The following is an 18,613-nucleotide window of genomic DNA, read 5'->3' as shown; positions in this document are numbered from 1 at the left end:
TTCGTTTTTCCTCTCAACCACTCAATGCCAGCTCAGGAACATGGTATATATGTAACATGTTTTAGTCTAATTCAGTTTTCATTTAGATAATAATCAGTCACAGTGACAGTTAATTATCATTTGGCAGCTTGTCCTAGCATTTTCTAGCATGTATATATATATATATGATATTGATACTGTTATTGGTAAATGATGTTTGGTTAATAGTGGCTTACGTTACCACCAGGTGATTGTAATAACATCTGGAGTGGCACTTGTAGTTCACATATTTGTGAATTTTGGCTTTTTATGTTCGTTCTCAAACTTGGAGTTAGCGGGGCATGGTGGTTCAATGCACTCATCTTATTTACTAACACCACTTGTGGTGGTTGTCCGCTCACTTGGACCAGTTTCTCCATCGAAGCTTTCACAGGACTTTGGGAATTCGGTAAGCTCTCTTTGTCCTCCGAATCATGATCTGACATCTTGGAGAATTGGTATTATAAGATTTTAACTCTCATGACTGGAAATCTGAAGGATAAAAAAATTGATGTCGTCTCCCTGTCTATATGGTACGTCACTGAAGATTACTATACTAAATATGAAAAAAATTCATATCATATTTAATTATTTATTAACTATAATTGTATAATGACAATTAATGTTCATTGGTAGCATGTCGATACATGGACTGGAGCTGATGATTCCAATTGCTTTACTGCCCGGGACCGGGGATAGCCATTCTTTCGTATCATGACAACCTCGAGCATGAAATATAACACCCTCCGTTATCGTTTAAATCCCGATCACCTTGCCGGCAAAGAGAAACTCAGTTGGATGTGATGAATGAGAGAACAATGACAATCCAATGGATCAATTTACTGTGATTAGAATTGTAAACTTGCTTTTGGCACATGGTTTTTCAAAAGATTTGGCTACAGCCTTGGCATGAGGAACTTCACGACTATGTATTTCACGCTCCATCCATGTCACACTCAGATAGAATATGTTGTACATGTAACCACAAATCAAAGGGTGAGTTTTAAAAAAGTCTAGTAGAAGATGGAAAGGGAAAATAATTAACCTTTTCTTGAGAGTGCCATTCTCGATCAGCTCTTTGATCTTCTCCTTAAAAGGCGGTTCAGCATGGCCTTTGAAGCCCCTTTTGGTATCCATGAAACTGCAGTGTTGGGAAAATTATCCAATATCGATGAGATGAAGATGGTATTAGACAACTAGAAAATTTAAGAAGAAGACTCTTAATATTTAGGAAAGGGTTTACTACAAAGATTTTGTTTTTGGAAACTCTCTCTTACAAATATTTTCTCTCTTTGTTTTTCTTGATTCTTGGATGATTACAAATGGTGCTAAGCACCCCTATTTATACTAGTAAGTGGAGACTACAAGTTAGTTCTACACACTTCATCTTCTACACACTTCCTTTTCTACACACTTCTTCATCCTTCTCCATTTTTCTCTAGATATTTCTTCTTCTTCTTGGGCTTCTTGGGTCTTGGGCTAATGAGGGAAAAACCCAACAAAGAGCAACCTTCAGTGAGCCTTGCCTTTCCTCCTGTGGGTTGGCACAGCACAGTCTGGCAGTTTCCACACACCACAACCGTCTGCGAGTGGCTAAACACCGTCGTTCTGCAATAACCCCCAACTCACCAATACATCATAAGTTAACAGAGTAAAACATGGACATATTCAAAATAAAGAGTTCCAAACTTAAAAAGACTTTTTTAGTTTTTTAACAAAGCTTACATGTTAAAAGCAGCCTTGGCACTTCACATCCTACATTAACCAATGAGAACAACAATTCTAAACATCAAAGAGTGATGAAAAACGAGCTTCAACTTTGAAGAAAAGGTAAGAATTACCATGAAAAAGGAGTTCGGGGACTGAACAAGACGCTTGAGCTTGTGCTTCCTCTTCTCAAGCTCAGCAGGTGGGTTCAGCAGATCAATATCGTTTTGAAGAACCAGAGACAATAATTCAAAGTTGCATTTATTTTTTTCAGAACCAAGTTTAACTATCTACCAATCAAATCATGAAACCGTAGTTAAAAAAATCAATCAAATCCTAAGAATTGCACTCCGAGAATAGATTGAAGATTAGTGATCAGAGAAAACAGAATCAGCGGACAAATATTGTTTTTAGAAACTTGTAAAACCCTTTTATAAACAAAACTCCACCGTTTAACCAGAAACCGACGTTGCCCGTTAACCAGTAGTAGATAAATTTAATCAAACCGACCTAGAAGATGGTTTTACTCGGGGGCGAAATTACTTTTTACTTTTTGAACAATAGCAATATGGGCCGAATACATAAGGCCCATTATATAATAAAAGATAAGGCCTATCTGACTGTGAATATCGACGGACGAGATTGGGTCCTAGTCTCCAGCCAAACCAAGAACACGAGAAGAAAGAAAGAAACAACCTGAATGGGATATGATGATCTTGTTTCCTAATAATCTCTTCTGTGAAAACTAGAGAAATTTGCTGTGTGGTTCCGAACAAAACCCTTCAATGGAAGCGTATAAGCAGTGGGTGTGGAGAAACAGAGAGTATGTGCATTCCATGGGATCTCTTGCCAACGTAAGAAGATTCATTCCTCTTCTCCTTAATCATTTCTCTAATTTCAATACTTGTTTGAACTTTTGCGTCGAGGAGAGTAGTGTTTAGTTCAATCTGAGATCGAACCGTTTGAGAAAAAGTTACAAAAAGCTTAATACTTGAATTGGTTTAGTGGATTGTGTTCTTGTTGAAAGTGTATTGAGTGTTAATTGATTTGGGGGTGGGGTGTGTGCAGGGATTGACATGGCTGCTTCCTGAGAAGTTTTCAGCTTCAGAGATTGGACCCGAAGCAGGTTTTTTTGTGATTCTTTTGGTAACCATTTTCATTTTTCATTAACTGCTTTCCGCTCTTAGAAACTCTCAACTGTATTGTAACAACCCGCCCCCGTGGGACTATCACAGGACTCTCCAGGCTAGCCCTATAGCGCACCAAACCTAACCCCTCACTGACTCTCCCATGTAAGTTATTGGTGCACTTGGCTTTACTCGAACCCAAGACCTCATGTCAATTGGTGACAGTCATGTGGGAAAGTTGTTAAAGGATGAGGTCTTGGATTCGAGGAACGCCAAAGACTCATAAGTGAGGGGTTGGGTCGATGCTCTGAAGGGCCAGCCTGGACACACGGGGCGGGTTGTTACATGTATCTCTCTTTAGCTCCTTTTAAGTGTTTTGCTTCACTTGTAGCTTTAGTGACTTAAGTCTTTGATAAAAGAATGTCTTTAGTTCTTTCTTTTGTGTGTCTGCTGCTCTTGAGAATTCTGAAGTGTGATGAGAGGTTTTGGTAATCTTTTCTCTGCAGTTACGGCTTTTCTAGGCATATTCACAACCATCAACGAACACATCATTGAAACTCTTCCTACCGCCCCTGCTCATGTTGGACCTTCCGGGACAGATTCATCATCCCTCTCTTACCCCCTGCTCATCTCCATCCTCAAGGACTTGGAAACCGTTGTGGAAGTAGCCGCTGAACACTTCTACGGAGACAAGAAATGGAACTTTATCATCCTCACTGAAGCTATGAAGTAAGTTTTGATCCCTTCTTATTATTCACTTGGATGGTTACAACACAAGAACAATACTTAGTTTGCGTTTTTTTTTTCTAGGGCTATGATTAGGTTAGCCTTGTTTCGGAACACTGGGTATAAGATGCTTCTTCATGGTGGGGAGACACCTAACGATGACAAAGATCCTAACCAACCCGAGTTGCAGAACAGACCTGGTCATTTGGATAGGAATCATCGTCTTGGAAACCAACAAAATCATTGGAACCTGGAAGGACGGGCGATGTCTGCTTTGAGTTCATTTGGTCAGAACGCAAGAACATCACCAACAGCATTATCTCCCACCTCGGGTTGGTCTCGTAGGATTCAACACCAGCAAGCGGTTATTGAGCCTGTGGTGATCAAGGAGAAGCGAAGAACTCTCTCCGAGCTAGTATCTGAGAAGGGTGTGAAAGGAGCGTTGTTTGTATTAGGTGAGGTTCTTTTCATAACGAGACCGCTCATCTACGTTCTCTTTATAAGAAGATATGGAGCCCGGTCTTGGATTCCTTGGGCTATATCTCTTTCTGTGGACGCACTGGGGATGGGGATTGTATCAAATCTAAAGCTGTGGGGAGAGCAGAGCAAGCAAATCAATTTCTCTCAACCTGAAAGGGACGAGGTTAGACATATCTAGTTTAACTTAAATTTCATTAAAAGTCAGAACCGGTTTAACTTAAGTTCCTTGTTTTTTTTTTCTGTTCAGCTTAGGAGAAGGAAGCTTCTATGGGCATTGTACCTAATGAGAGATCCATTCTTCACCAAGTACTCAAGGTCAGTGTGGGAAAGTTAACTCTGTTCTGCTTTGGTTATAGTTAGATAATAAACTGATATGGTTGTGGGGTGGAGTGCAGGCAGAAGCTGGAAAGCTCTCAGAAGAGAGTGGAACCAGTTCCATTGATCGGCTTCCTCACAGGTTTTTTTGCTTTAAAGATTTTTATTACATTCACAAGATTATTATTGATCATTGACTTTTTCTTACGTTGTGTCCTTTATCTCCAGAGAAAATTGTGGAGCTTTTGGTGGGAGCTCAGTCACGGTACACTTACATATCGGGATCTTGAGTGGCTTGTTAGATCTTCGAAGGCTCGTGCAAAGATTCGTAGGGAAAGTTTCAGTCTTTGTAAGAAGTGGCGTTTATTATTGCAGTTAGGACCATACAATCACATAAAAGATGTAGTTTGATGATGAGCTGTTTATGTCTAAACAATTGGACCCATACAAATAAATGGAACAATCAACCTTTAGTATGAGATCGATCACACGTTACAAGGTGGAAACATCAGGTTCATTACAACTTGTTGAACATAGAGTATGTTATTATTCACTTTGTGTAGCAAAAAATCCAAATGATTTCTGCTGACGTGATGCTGCTATTATGCTTATGGATAAGGTAGGCAAAAGTTGGTGGGCTAAACCGGCTAGACCGGTATTATGTATTTATTTTGATCGGGTTTACTTGGTCCGTTCATTTATAAACAAAAGTGGGCAGAGGGTGTGGTGGGGTCCAATAATTGGGCCTTTGCCCCCTCAACATTGTGTGGTGTGACCAGCACTGGAGAGTAGGGTCCAGCTCAGGCCCTCTTTAACCCGTTTTCGTTTCGTAGCCTTATCTTTCCTTGTGCTAGGACCCGTTTTCTGTTCATGTGTTTGGTAATGGTTAAAACCGGTTTAGATTTCAATAGTTTTCGTATATTACATGAATCATTTTGAAAGTGAAACTAGTTTTGGTTTGGTACTGTTCTAGCTCTACTTTTCCTCTACAAACTAATAATGAGTAAACTATATATATATATATATATGTTATTTTCCGGGTTTAGTTTTTCACATGTACAAATGATTAACCGGTTAAGTGAAAAGGACGATGGGATTTTGGAATCCAGGAAAGGATTATTCTTTTTCCCTCTTGTGCAACTCAGGAAGGATTATTCTATATACAATAAGCTTATTTTTTTTTGGTGGAGCAGCCTTGTGACCTACATGAATGGGGTCCAACCCCAAGTATGGGCGTTTAGCTTTTTCTATAAAGAAATCTTTTTTGTCCTACCCAATCAAAATTCAACGGTTATAAAAAGGTAAATCTGACGGCCTAGAATCAAAATTGTCGATGAGAAATTTGATGATAAGCAAATGAAATTATTGTGGGATGTTCCCGTCTGTTCTGTTTCGTTATTATATGTGGTTTAGTTAGAAACCAAAGTTAATTTAAATAACATGTATTGGTTTCGATGTAGGTTGGCTTCGTTTCGGTTTAGGAAGTAAAACCTCTCTTGCTTATATTGCTGAACAAACAGTAAAAGAAATTTTTTATATAGTTAGGACATAAAGTTACTGGACCCCAGTGGACACAGATGGTCCCATAAAAACTGATAGAAGATGGAAACAATTGAACGGGATCGATCCACGTGGTGGTATCCCAATGGCTCTGGAAAGCTCAATCCAGTAAATCATAACCGTTGATTTTTTCCCGGATCAAAAAAATGAGTCAGCATTCTCACCGTGTTTCTTGCTATATATAGACGACTCACATTTACTATCTCCTTCGACGTGTAACGCCGTTAAAACGATTCCCCCCCCAGAGTATCCGCTTCTTTTAAATCATTCGTCGTTATCTCCACCGTCTGTTTTTACCTTCCGCTATATTTTCAATGGCGACGATTAAGCACCACGAAGATGAACGCCTGAGAGCCGTTGATTTAACTTCTAAACCCTTTGAAGTCAACAACGCAGTGAGCCTCGAGCCCAAGACGGAGCCGTCGTTAGAGTCATCGTCGCATCAGCTGCAGTTTCCGTCTACTTCAATGTCTTTAGCTCCACCGTCGAGACCGCCATTGAAGAGAGCTTCGACTAAAGACCGCCACACCAAGGTCGAAGGTAGAGGGAGGAGGATACGGATGCCCGCCACGTGTGCGGCTAGGATTTTTCAGCTGACTAGAGAGCTTGGTCACAAGTCCGACGGCGAGACGATTCGGTGGCTGCTGGAGAACGCCGAGCCGGCTATTATCGCCGCCACGGGTACGGGAACAGTTCCGGCCATCGCTATGTCGGTTAACGGAACGTTGAAGATCCCAACGACGACGAACGGTGATTCTGACGTGGGAGATAACTCGGCGAAGAAGAGACGTAAGCGACCTTCTAATAGTGAGTATATAGACATAAACGAAGCGGTTACGGTTTCGGTTTCTTCCGGTTTAGCACCAATTTCGTCCGGTTTAGCTCCAATTTCATCCGGTTTAGCTCCGGTTTCTACCGTGGCTCAGCAAACGCTGCCGCAAGGGATGGTTCCGATGTGGGCGATTCCATCGAACGCGGTGATTCCGGCAGTCGGAGCTTTCTTCCTTGTGCCGCACGTCGCTGGTCCGACGAACCAGCCTCAGATGTTAGCTTTTCCGGCTGCTCCGCCGTCGTCTTACGTTGCCGCCGTTCAGCAAGCTTCTTTAATGGCTAGACCACCTTTTGTATCAGTTCCTGACGTTACCCGTTCCACGCCGTCGGTTATGGCTCCGAGTTCAAGCTCCGGCGTAACCAACGGAGGCTCGTCGTCGTCTACGACCAACATGCTCAGAGACTTCTCGCTGGAGATTTACGAGAAACAGGAGCTTCACCAGTTCATGTCCACCACCACCGCACGGTCATCGAACCACTGAGGGAGACTAAACGACGGCGTATTAGTGATCACCGGGCACGTGAGGGAAGGAAGTAAAGACGCGCACGTGTTAAGTGGGCCTAGCTTTTAGGCATCGGTGGGGTCCACGGCGTTGGTGGGTCAACACGCACCAAAATCAAAAAGCAGAGGAGGGAGTGGGGCCACACAGCTCCCACCTTACGCATTACATCCGAGGCGGCCAGGTTGGGTGTGGTCCCGGTTCGGTAGGGCTACGTGGTCCGTTTCGGTGGGCCTCCTCTCCTCACCACTTTGTCTTGACTTTTTGGACTTTGTTTTATCGCTTTGTAAATACAAATATTGCCACAACAAGATTTTATTAAAGCCGAAGCCCTGTAATAATATCAAGTCATGGACCACCCAACAACAATTGTGATAGTAATATTTTTATTTTGAATCTGTAATAATAATAAAAATATTCTAATGCTTCTTTCCTATAATTGTTAAAGCATTACTTCGTTTTTAGAAGTGTGTTAAAGCGTTACTTTATTATTCCTTTTGAATTTTCCATAAAGTCTCGTCCGTGTATGATATTGGCGGGGCCAAGTAGCTTGCTTGTACCACTTATACGGCTCCCGTCTCGTGGGGCCTAATCCTTCCCACTCAAGGACACGAGTTGGTCATCACCAGGTCCACCACCAGAGTTTAAAGCTAAAGAAAAATAAAAGCCACAGGCTGGCGTGGGTACTAGTTCTGTCCATCAGATATTTACCGTTCATTGCACATTCTCTCATCTCGTCCTGGCCGTTGATTTTATTACCTATACTTCAATGGATGATATTATATTCTTTTGTTCACGTCTCCGCGCCAGACACGATTTACTACGATAAGTTTATTTATGCCTGATAAGAGCCTGGTTGTTAATTAACCCATGATTCTAACAGTTCATCACCTTTTAAATATTTTAATGTGTGCTTAGTTATGAAAGAAATTAAATTGACTTTTGTTTTGAAAGAAAACACGGAGAAAATGAATGATTGGAGGTAGGGGTATTGGGCATGCTGGTACTCATTTGGGTTCGATTTGGATCTATTTGGATTTCGGATTTAAAAATTTCAGCCTCGTTTGAGTATTTCAAAATTTTGGTTCGGATTCGGTTCGGATCTTTGCAGGTGTGGTTCGAGTTCGGATAACCCATTTAAATTATTTTTAAAATTTTAATATTCATTATACACTAAAATTTCTCAAAATCTATAACACAAAATAATATATTACATATAAATTTGTATAATGTATGTCAAAATACCTAAAATTAACATATAAATTGGTTTGATTTGAATATTTGGATAGAAAATCAATAAATATTTCAAGTATTTTAGTGTTTTGAATATATTTTAGCTATTTTAGACATTTATTTGACTATTTATGTATATTTTCAAGTATTTTAGACAACTTAAAAGTATTTTATATATTTTAGATGTTTTTAATATATATTAAATATAAAAATAAATAATATATTTAGGTATATAAATCTATTTCGATTATATTCGGGTATCCTAGATACATCGATTCGGGTTCAGTTTGGTTCTTCTGGTTTTTTGTCCGGCCCTAATTAGAGGCCCAAATCAACTTGGTGGATGGGGAAAAAGTTCCAGAAGAGTTGGCTATAGGAGTCCCCACGTGGACTGGACATGTCGCTCTCTCTTTTATTTCAGTGGACCTCTTATTTTTAGTGAAGCTTAGCCTAAATTTTTAACCAAAGTAAAATCGGTCCAAACTATAAAATCTAATTTCAAACAAAAAGGAAAACTCGTGCTTTTATTGCTTGCTTGACATCTTATAATTAAGCCCACAAAAAGAAAAATAACAAACAAGTTGTATGTGCTTAGATAACGGTTAGGTCCAATGACGTCAAAAAAAAAAAAAAAAAAACAGTTAGGTCCAATATAAACAAAGAAAACTAATGTTACGGAATAAAATATTTAAGGCCCATTATTTTGCAGACCCAAGCTACACTTAACAGCAGGAATCTTAGTGTATCCTCTTTCGACATACGTCCAATTATAAAAATAGTAATACAGTTTCCGACACACGCAATTATACTGGTATGTCGGTCCAATACATCCAATTAGTGGTTGAGAAGGACATCCAATTTGTAAATTTCCGGATACTAAATATTTTGATTTCACCACTTTATCTTCCTTTTTGAGCTTTACTTTCAGATCATATAATATCTATTTCAGTTTTTTTTTTGGTGTAAATGTTAAATATCTATCTATTTATATAACACCCGAAACAATTTGTTTTCTCTCTCTTCTCCGTTCTCTATCTAAATCTTTCACGGAGGAGATGATGAGAAAACTCAATCTCTCTTTTATTGTCTGATCATCTTGATCAGATCCTTTGAGAGAAAAAGCGAGGGAGTTCATCCCTTTATCTCACTGGTTTCTACTTTCGGTGAAGGTTTCCCGAGGTTCGGGCTTTTGGTTCCAGCATATAGTGGTTCCTACAACACGATATGGCTGGCTTATTGACTCCGGCGATTCACTTTTCACTCTAGTGATGTCGGCTGGAACCAGGGTAGCGATTTTGAATGGTTTACGGTTAAGATCTGAAGCGGTAGAAGTTTCTGCCTTGTGTTCGGTGGTTTGGCTCCTGGAAGAGATCTCGATTTAGATCGATTGAAGCTATCTGAAGAACGAACACAAAGGTATGTGTTACAGACGATGAATTTCCCTTACCTTCCAACATAGTCGTTGGAGGTTCCTTTCGTCGTGGTGGTCCCGGGTGATTCCGGTGGTTTCGAGAAGTTTAGTCCGATGGAGACGTCGGGCGGTGAAGAAAATGGGAAGTTAGCTGTGTTTCCCGGCGAGGTTCCGGCGAAACGATTCGTGTCTCTCCGGAGGAGGAGAATACGAAGGGAGTTAATGACACGTGTTGCCTCGTTGTTGAGGTTCTAACACCTGTCTTTCGACGTGTTAGGTTTTCGGTGAAGCCCGGATGGGCCTTCGTTTTGGGCTTTTCCTTATGTTTTTTCTTTGTTTTAGTTTTTTCGGTTGGGCCTTGGTCTTGTTCTGTATGGACTTTGCTTTCTGGACTTTGTCCATAAATAATAATACTCAGATGGAAAAAAAAAATATCTATCTATTTTAGTTTTAGTAATAAGATCTGGATAAACTCTTGTTCTGAGTAGCCTCTATCTGTAATTGTTGCCTTTTCTGCTGTTATTTTTGTGGGTTATGCATGTATTATCTGACTAATGATTGTATCTTATTAGTGGTTGCCATTTATTTAAAATATTTTCCCAAACCTACAAAAAAATGCGTAGTGTTTTAACTGTTGAGAATAAAAAGCCCAGGTGGGGGAAGCCTGACGCAAGCATGGTTTATTTACTTTCCAGAGATTAGCGAATTAAAAAGGACAACTATAATCAGAAGATGGAATAACAACCGCCAGATGAAACATCATCGGACGGTGCACAGCACGCTCCGTGGTCCCCTGCACACATGACGTGAGTCTCCTCAACCCCACGTGCCCAACATGTGTCGACATCTCAACTGGGAAGCGTGGCCAAATCAAATCTCTTCCTCCAGAGTCTCTCCATCTCCAATAAGCTTATTTCTATTAACCCTCTTTATCCGACATTTTAAATCTTAATCACATTAATCCATTGATCATATATACTATTTAATGACCTTGCATTAAAATATAAATAGCCGAATATAAAGTAAACAAAATAAAATAAAATAAAAGGCTCTACTTGGCTAATAAATAATTTATTGTAGTAGTTCATTTATATTTTAGTTTAGAATATGCTTGATGAGTGAGGCTAGATTATCAATGAATAGAGAGAGACTATTGGGTTCAAATGAAAATGCTCATTAATACATGTGCAGATGCGTTGAGCCTATTCACATATAATTCCCCCCAAATCACGCGTTTTGCATAAAGTTAAGCAACTAATAATATTTCTTTCAATCGTAATTTTTGTTTGTTTGGTGAATGAAAAAACTAATATTGATTTGTTAATTCGTAACAGAACAGAGTTTTACATTAGAAAGTGAATGCTTAAGCGGAATCCAATGCATTAGAGTATTGTTTTATCTACTCTAATTGTTTTTTTTTTTTTTTTTTTGATAACTCTGGTATCTGGGCAGCCACATTCCCAACGTTGTGGCCAAGGCTCGAACCCGGATGGCGGGCAGTACAGCTGTACTTCCTTTACCACCAAGCTACGAGCGTTTGGTTTCTACTCTAATTGTTGTTTGTGTTAGCTGGTTAACAAACAAATCCGTAAAAGCGCAGGAAGAAAATGGCCATTATACGTATCTGGTTGCTCTATATCTCTATGCCTCTATGGACTGAGTTAGCTGGATTGGTTTTATAAGTTCTGAGAATATTTGCGAAGAGAAGCTCAATTCAAAATATATGATCACGTGTATGTGAATCACTTCTTCTAACTACTTTTCCACCGGTTATTCCTGTTACCTTGTAGCGTGGTTAAACTACCTAGATGCATGAGTCCATATCTATCATGGTCTTTTACCTATTCAGTTTTTAAAAATCTTTTTGTGAAACGGGACGAATACACCAATACAATCAGTCTATGAGACCGACCAACGTTAAACAAAATGGGATATAATATTCGTCAAAACATAGGGATATGCCAAAACTACATTTTACTTCCCGCTGCATTTTTGAGTAAGCTAAAATTCATTTGGGGCGACTGGTTCATTCAAACCTTATTGAGCGATTTGTAGACCAAACATTATTGACATATATGATTTTGTTACAACTTAAAAGATCACTATCAACCAAGTTAAAAAAATATCACTCTGTGATTCCAGGTTTTTGTGTTTAAAGTAATGCAATAGTTTTACATTTATTTGAAAGTAATTGCAGAGTGTAATATAGTAGTATCTGTTTGGGCAGGAAAATGACTTGGAGGTTTTTTTTTTCTTTTGCATATTTATCTGTGCACATAAATTGCTTTACCAGTGTCTCAGTAATTTTTTTCAGCTACCACGGAAGAAGAAGAAAAATGCGTCGTGGCAATGCAAACCGCTTTCAAAACATTGGTTTTATTCTGCTTGAAGAAAACAAACTCTAGAGAAAAAGAATTAAGACAACAATACTATGGGATCACAGTCATAGAACAACGTCAACATGTTCATTTGATTTCTTTTCTACAAGCATGTAGAATTGAAATAATAGAATTATAGTTTCACCAAAATTTAATCAAACAATTGTTCTACAACTAAATAAAAATAAAAATATTCTATGTCGATATTAAAAATCATATGGTCCAAAATCTAGTAGATTTACATCCCACAGAACGTCTATTTAACTCACCTACAGTTTTACTTTAGAAAGATTCATCATGCTTAAATAAATTTTGGACAACTTCCTTAGTCTGAATTGTCTTTTGAATCAAAAACTACGCAACTAATTCATCTGAAAGTTGTATATCCATTAGAAGCTGTCTGGATGAAAGAATGAATATTCAGCCTGTTTCAATTAATTAAACTTTGTTTGAAAGCTTTATATATATCCAGTTAAGTTTCTCCACAGAATCCCCACTGATGTTTTTTTGTTTGTAATCACCAAACTAACGTATAAAAGAATATATATATATATATAACGTGTAAACATTTATTGGAAAAAATGCATGTGGGACTTTCACCAAACCTAATAAAAAAAGAAACCAAACTGAAATCACAAGGATTGTTAGAAACAGTAGAAAAACGAACGGAGTAGGTTTCTGGACAAGATGGGGAATCTGTCCTTTTTGTAACATAATTTCAACACCTAAACAGGTAAATATATATATAAGAAAAGTGAATATAGAGGAACGATTTAACCTAAAATAGGAAGTAAAAAGAGGTTAAAAGGGGTAAGAAAAGCAGTTGCTGTATTGTATTGAATTTTATTTTTATTTTTATTTTCCGTGGGTCACAATCGAGACCAATGTGTGGAGCACGATTTATCTTTGGAGTTAATAAATAATAGTTATATTTTTGTCTGGGGAGTTTTCGATTGGAGCATGAGAAAAAGTAGGAGGTGCGTTTTCGAAATATCATTGGCTAACCTTTGTACGTGACTGTACGGACAACGTTGAATATCTCTTATATATTATTTGTGAAACATTACTACTTCTTTTTGTAGCCACGTGTCATCACTAGGATTCTTAGAATTATTATAGAAATATGTTGATTCATCTAATTATATAATAAGTTTTTTATTAAACTAACCATAAATTTATTATTAATGTCATTTATTATTTCCTTAAATAAAGATTACGGAATTGTCTAATGTGGCTAAAGTATATATATGACAATTAATGATTTTGAATAATAAAGATCTGATAAAAAAATATATTTTCTATCAAATTTGTTTAATTTTAAACTATTAAAATAATTTAAAAAAATCACAATAGCCATATTATAAAAATTTAGATTTTTCTGTATATGTTATATTTTGAATTTTAAAAAACGACTATAAATTACTAAAACTGTTAAAAGTCTCACTTTCAAATTTTGCGATCCATGGTTTAAAAATTTTTTTATGACAAAATACAAAATGATTACAAAATCATATAAATAAAAGTCTTATTTAATTAATCATTAAGATTTAAAATATATATGTATATATAACATTCTAAATTAAACTATAAACCATATTGAATAAATAAATATTTTAATTTCAAAATTTACTTTGAATAATTTTTTTTGATAAAAGTTTTGAACTAATATTGATAAATTTTTTTTAAATTATAAATTACTAAAATTATTAATCCTACAATGAAAATTTTGTTATCAATAATTTAAAGTTTTTGCTATTAAAGATACACATAATCAAAAAAATATATGAGTAGAAAGCATCATTTAAGAGACATTAATATTAAAAATATACTATGTATGTTAATATCATTTAAATTTAATTACGTATCCTATCAATTTTTTTAAAAAAATTGTTTGGATTAATAAAATTGATTTATACGTTCGCACCAATTTAATTATATATGTAATAGTTACTGACTTTTAATTATTCTATATATATATTTATTATTTCATAATATTTAAGAACATATAATACATAAAATAATTGTTATATATAATATTTATCCCGCGCAAGGCGCGGATCTTAATCTAGTTTATAATATTCTACGCCCTATTTTCTTTGTAGTTTTTTTTTGCTAAGTATTTTCTTAGTAGTTACAATAATGTTTTTTAACATGTAATCCAAAGAGTTTTTTTAGACCATAAGACGGTTTCTAATTTTTATTACAAGGCAGTTTCAGCGACAATTTATTTTGGTTGTTTACTTTGATGTCTTCAACTAAAACCAAACCAAGTTACATTTTCTAACTAGTGAGACCTATCATCTTTTTTTCTGACTTTCTTCTCCATTCATCTCGTTCTTTTTTTTTTAACAAAAAAATTGATTTTAGAAAACTTAATGTTCCTCAACCCATCTACAACATAAATATCAGATCTTTTGATTTTTTTTTCATTTGTTTTCTTCTCCCAATTTAGATAAGTCATTTATAAAAAATCCAGTAATCATGAGTCACACAGTAACGAAGATTGCACGTTAAAAATCATGTAATATTTATAAAATTTGTAACTTCTGGAGGTAAAAACACAAAATATAATGAAGATTGCATGTTAAAAATCAATGGTAGCTTTGAGATATATTTGCAAGAAACTCAGAAACCCTAATACGAAAAAAATGATATTATTACAAAATTGCCGCTCATTGAGAAAAAAAACTTAAGTAAAATTTAAATGATACAAACGTTAATTGAACCAGAGACTAAGAAGACTAGAAACAAGCCATTTACCATTGCACTTACTTGTACACTCTCACATAAACAATATATTAATTGTACACATTCATTTAATTATACCGAAAAACTTAATTGTATTATAAAACTTAATTGTACACATTCACAAAAACACTATATTACCTATAAATGAACAAGACAATTCAGATTTACAACTCAATACCCCCTTATAATAAACACTAAGCATAAACAATAAATCCAATAAACTAAATCCTAAGCACTTAAACCTAAAGCAAAATTTTAACCCTAAAACATGGCTACCTATATATAGATTCAGTGTACATGTAAACATCATAAATCTGGACAACATATGAATTTAATGTACATGTGTACAACTTAAGTTCGTGGACACCAAAAAAAAAAAAAAAATTCTATATTTAGAAAATCATTTAGAAAACCATTTAAAACGTAATTATACACTAGAGTATATATTTAATTGATGGAATGTGATGGATACACTGACACTAAATAAGGTTCATGGGTTAGGTGATGTGTACGTATGAGGCTATATGACTTGGCTGTGTACACAATGTAAGGTGTACATGTGTACATGTAAATGAATCAAAATAATAGTAGTTGTATGTGAGATATGAACAACACATCAATGTTTGTGGTGAGTTTTTACACATGTGGATGGAGTGAGAAATTTTTGTAGGAAAAGCTTTGTAATTTGAGAAGTCTTTGTTTATACATATATCAAACAATCAATGTATCAAGGTATTTACATGTATGAAGCTATACATGTATTTAGGTATATACATGTACAACACAATTCATCTTAAAACCCTGGAGTACACTATCCACATGTACATCAAGATTATTCAATATCCACATGTATATGAGAGTTCGATGTCCACATGTACACCGGGGTTCGATGAGATACCGTATAATGGTAGCAAAAACTCATAAGAAGCCAGAGGACGGTGGTTGAGACGACAAAGAACAGTTGTTGAGACGTCAAAGAATGGTGGTGGAGATGGCAGAGAACGGTGGAGGAGACACGTGAAAAACAACAGAAAACAAAGAATAATACCACACATGAGGAAGGTGTGTGACGTTAATTGTATCTCCACCGTTGGATGATGGGTCTTCCGCATCGTCTTCGCCAACATCTCCACCGTCGTCTACGTCTCCATTGTAGCTACGCCAAAGTCGATTACTACTCTATCATTGATTTCGTTATTAATATTTTATTATTTAGTTAGACTTTAGTGAGGTTTCAATTGCTTTATGAATTGGGAAGAGTGAATCGTGTATTGATAGAAGAAAAAATGTTTGAGTAGCATGATTGTCTTATAGTGTTATTAAGAACTTAAAACTGTTAAAAACTGTCTACAGTGTAATTCTTTCTAATCCAAATTGGTTTCAGTTACAGACAATTAACTCAAAAATATTTATTTTACAAAATATAATCGGAGCTGTCAGTAATATTAAGCCACCAGCTAAAAGATGTTCGTTTCTCAAAATAAATAATGTTTGAATGGTGTAGTGGTAGAAATACAGTTCACCCGCAAGTACAGTTCTCATGTTTTAAAGTTACCATTCGCGTTTTTCTTTTTTTATAAAGTACATAGCAGGAGATCTGCATGCATATCAATATTTTATGTTTTTTTGTGAGAAAAAGCAGGAGATCTGCATGCAAATTTCACCACCATACATTTGAGGCAGTTCATCTGTTTTTATCTTTTCTTAACCAATCAATGTTTTTTCATAAATAATTAAATTTCAAAATATATCTAAACTTCTTCTATAAATATTATATTTTCATTTTAGTTACTCACAATTTTAATAATACAAAAACTATCGTTATCTATTTAGCTTTTTCATCATATAATTTTCATATCTATTTTAAATTATTATATTTATATAATATATGTGGTTTTAGTTATAATATGTATTATATAAATATATAGTATTGTAGTTTATATATGTATACTAATAAAAAAGATATGTATTTTGTTAATTGTTAAAGTTTTTATATATTATGTGCTTTGATTTTTATTATAATTTTAATTATTAAATATATAATTTATTTTATTTAAACTGGTTTTACCATTTAAAATTGTAATAAACTATTTGATCTGCATGATCTGCACTTATCCCGCTTTATCTGTTTGATATCCACTTATCCCGCTTGATCCGCGTGAAATAGTCTGCGTGGTCCTCCTTATTTGTATATACATAAATCATTAACTATTTCTCTACAAAAAAGGATATTTTTTGGTGCCACTAGCTAGACAAGACGTTCGATAAGCTGAATCATTATTGGTTTTCTAAAGATACAATTTTTGGCAAGTGCCATTTTTGCAAATGGGTTTCTAAGTTACGTTTTCGTTTATTACACGCCATTGTCTCATCGTTTGTGTAATCTGATTGTGGATAAAATACAACCATGTCAAAACTATAAAACTGCAACAGCAAATATTATTTAATCATTCAAGTAGAACTTTAAGATTATCTGCTATAAAATTAAAACACACATAATTTCACAAATCACTGAAAACAAATAAAAGTGTTTAACATTGGACTACTAGCCCACTAGAGCTTTATATCATGTTAGGGAAGTTGCGTACAACTTTATACTCCATCCGTTTTTAAATAGATAATGTTTTACTCCCTCCGTTTCATAATATAAGTAGTTTTGGCTAAAAGCACGAAAATTAAGAAAATTATTATGTTTTTAAAAAGTATTCTATAAAAAATAGGTTAGATATAATTTAACCAATAAAAAATAAATCTATTTAATTTGATTGGTCACAATGTATTCAATAAATGTAAAAGTTACCTAGAAATACGAAGACTATTATTATGTTTTTAAAAAGTATTTTATAATAAATAGGTTAGATATAATTTAACCAATAAAAAATAAGTCTATTTAATTTGATTGGTCACACTGTATTCAATAAATGTAAAAGTTACCTAGAAATACGAATATTTTGAAACAAAAACATTTCCCTAAAACTACTTACAATATGAAACAGAGGGAGTAGTAAGTTTTGATGTTTCAAAATAGATGATATTTTCATATACCAATGTACTTTTTAATTTTATCAAAAACTGTGTAGCCAATGATATTCTGTACTTTGTTTTGTGATTGGTTAAATAACTTTAATATTATATTTTAATGATATTTTTAAGATAAAAGATAAGTTTTTTAATAGTTACGTACGACTTTAAAATTTTATGTATTTTGAAATAGAGGGAATATCATATTAGGGCATTCGCATTAGACGTTTCTCAACATCAGTCTCTCATTAACAATACTAGGGATCGCTACCCGCGTCAAAGCGTGGAGTTTTTGCATTTTAATCTATTTTTGTCTTTTGCTTACTAATCTAGCATTCAGTTTTTCAATGCATTTTATCTTCACCATCTGCTCTTGTCTTGTTTACATTTGTTTTCACGTTCTGTCGTTTGATTTGTCTTAGTTTTGGCTTGTGTAATAACTTAACCCTGCTCATTCTTTATTGATTGATATTTTTTATCTCGCTTAGCTCTGTGTTGCCACTAATTTGCTCAAATCATTTTTCATCATCTGCTTCGTATTCTTTTCATATTCATTAA

At 35.3% G+C, this 18,613-nt stretch overlaps 3 protein-coding genes across 3 annotated transcripts; all 3 read left to right on the top strand.

The window, feature by feature from the left end:
- The first annotated feature begins 18 nt into the window (after positions 1-18).
- Positions 19-1,039, top strand: LOC106341507. Its single transcript, XM_013780266.1, has 4 exons — positions 19-43; positions 227-427; positions 517-551; positions 655-1,039. The coding sequence occupies exons 1-4, from the start codon at positions 41-43 to the stop codon at positions 734-736; spliced, it is 321 nt and encodes a 106-aa protein (XP_013635720.1). The 5' UTR covers positions 19-40; the 3' UTR covers positions 737-1,039.
- A 1,315-nt stretch (positions 1,040-2,354) lies between these two features.
- Positions 2,355-4,849, top strand: LOC106337474 (peroxisome biogenesis protein 16). Its single transcript, XM_013776587.1, has 7 exons — positions 2,355-2,579; positions 2,794-2,851; positions 3,359-3,581; positions 3,663-4,221; positions 4,306-4,373; positions 4,454-4,515; positions 4,602-4,849. The coding sequence occupies exons 1-7, from the start codon at positions 2,511-2,513 to the stop codon at positions 4,661-4,663; spliced, it is 1,101 nt and encodes a 366-aa protein (XP_013632041.1). The 5' UTR covers positions 2,355-2,510; the 3' UTR covers positions 4,664-4,849.
- A 1,276-nt stretch (positions 4,850-6,125) lies between these two features.
- On the top strand, positions 6,126-7,703 carry LOC106336842 (transcription factor TCP9). The gene has a single exon (XM_013775789.1). It carries the CDS (start codon positions 6,248-6,250, stop codon positions 7,244-7,246), a length of 999 nt encoding a protein of 332 aa, XP_013631243.1. The 5' UTR covers positions 6,126-6,247; the 3' UTR covers positions 7,247-7,703.
- Positions 7,704-18,613: the final 10,910 nt, after the last annotated feature.

This window comes from Brassica oleracea, chromosome C4 (assembly GCF_000695525.1).
Source record: "Brassica oleracea var. oleracea cultivar TO1000 chromosome C4, BOL, whole genome shotgun sequence".
Classification (NCBI taxonomy): Eukaryota; Viridiplantae; Streptophyta; class Magnoliopsida; order Brassicales; family Brassicaceae; genus Brassica; species Brassica oleracea.
The sequence above is the reverse complement of the archived record's forward strand: the minus strand, read 5'-3'. Positions and strand labels throughout refer to the sequence as shown.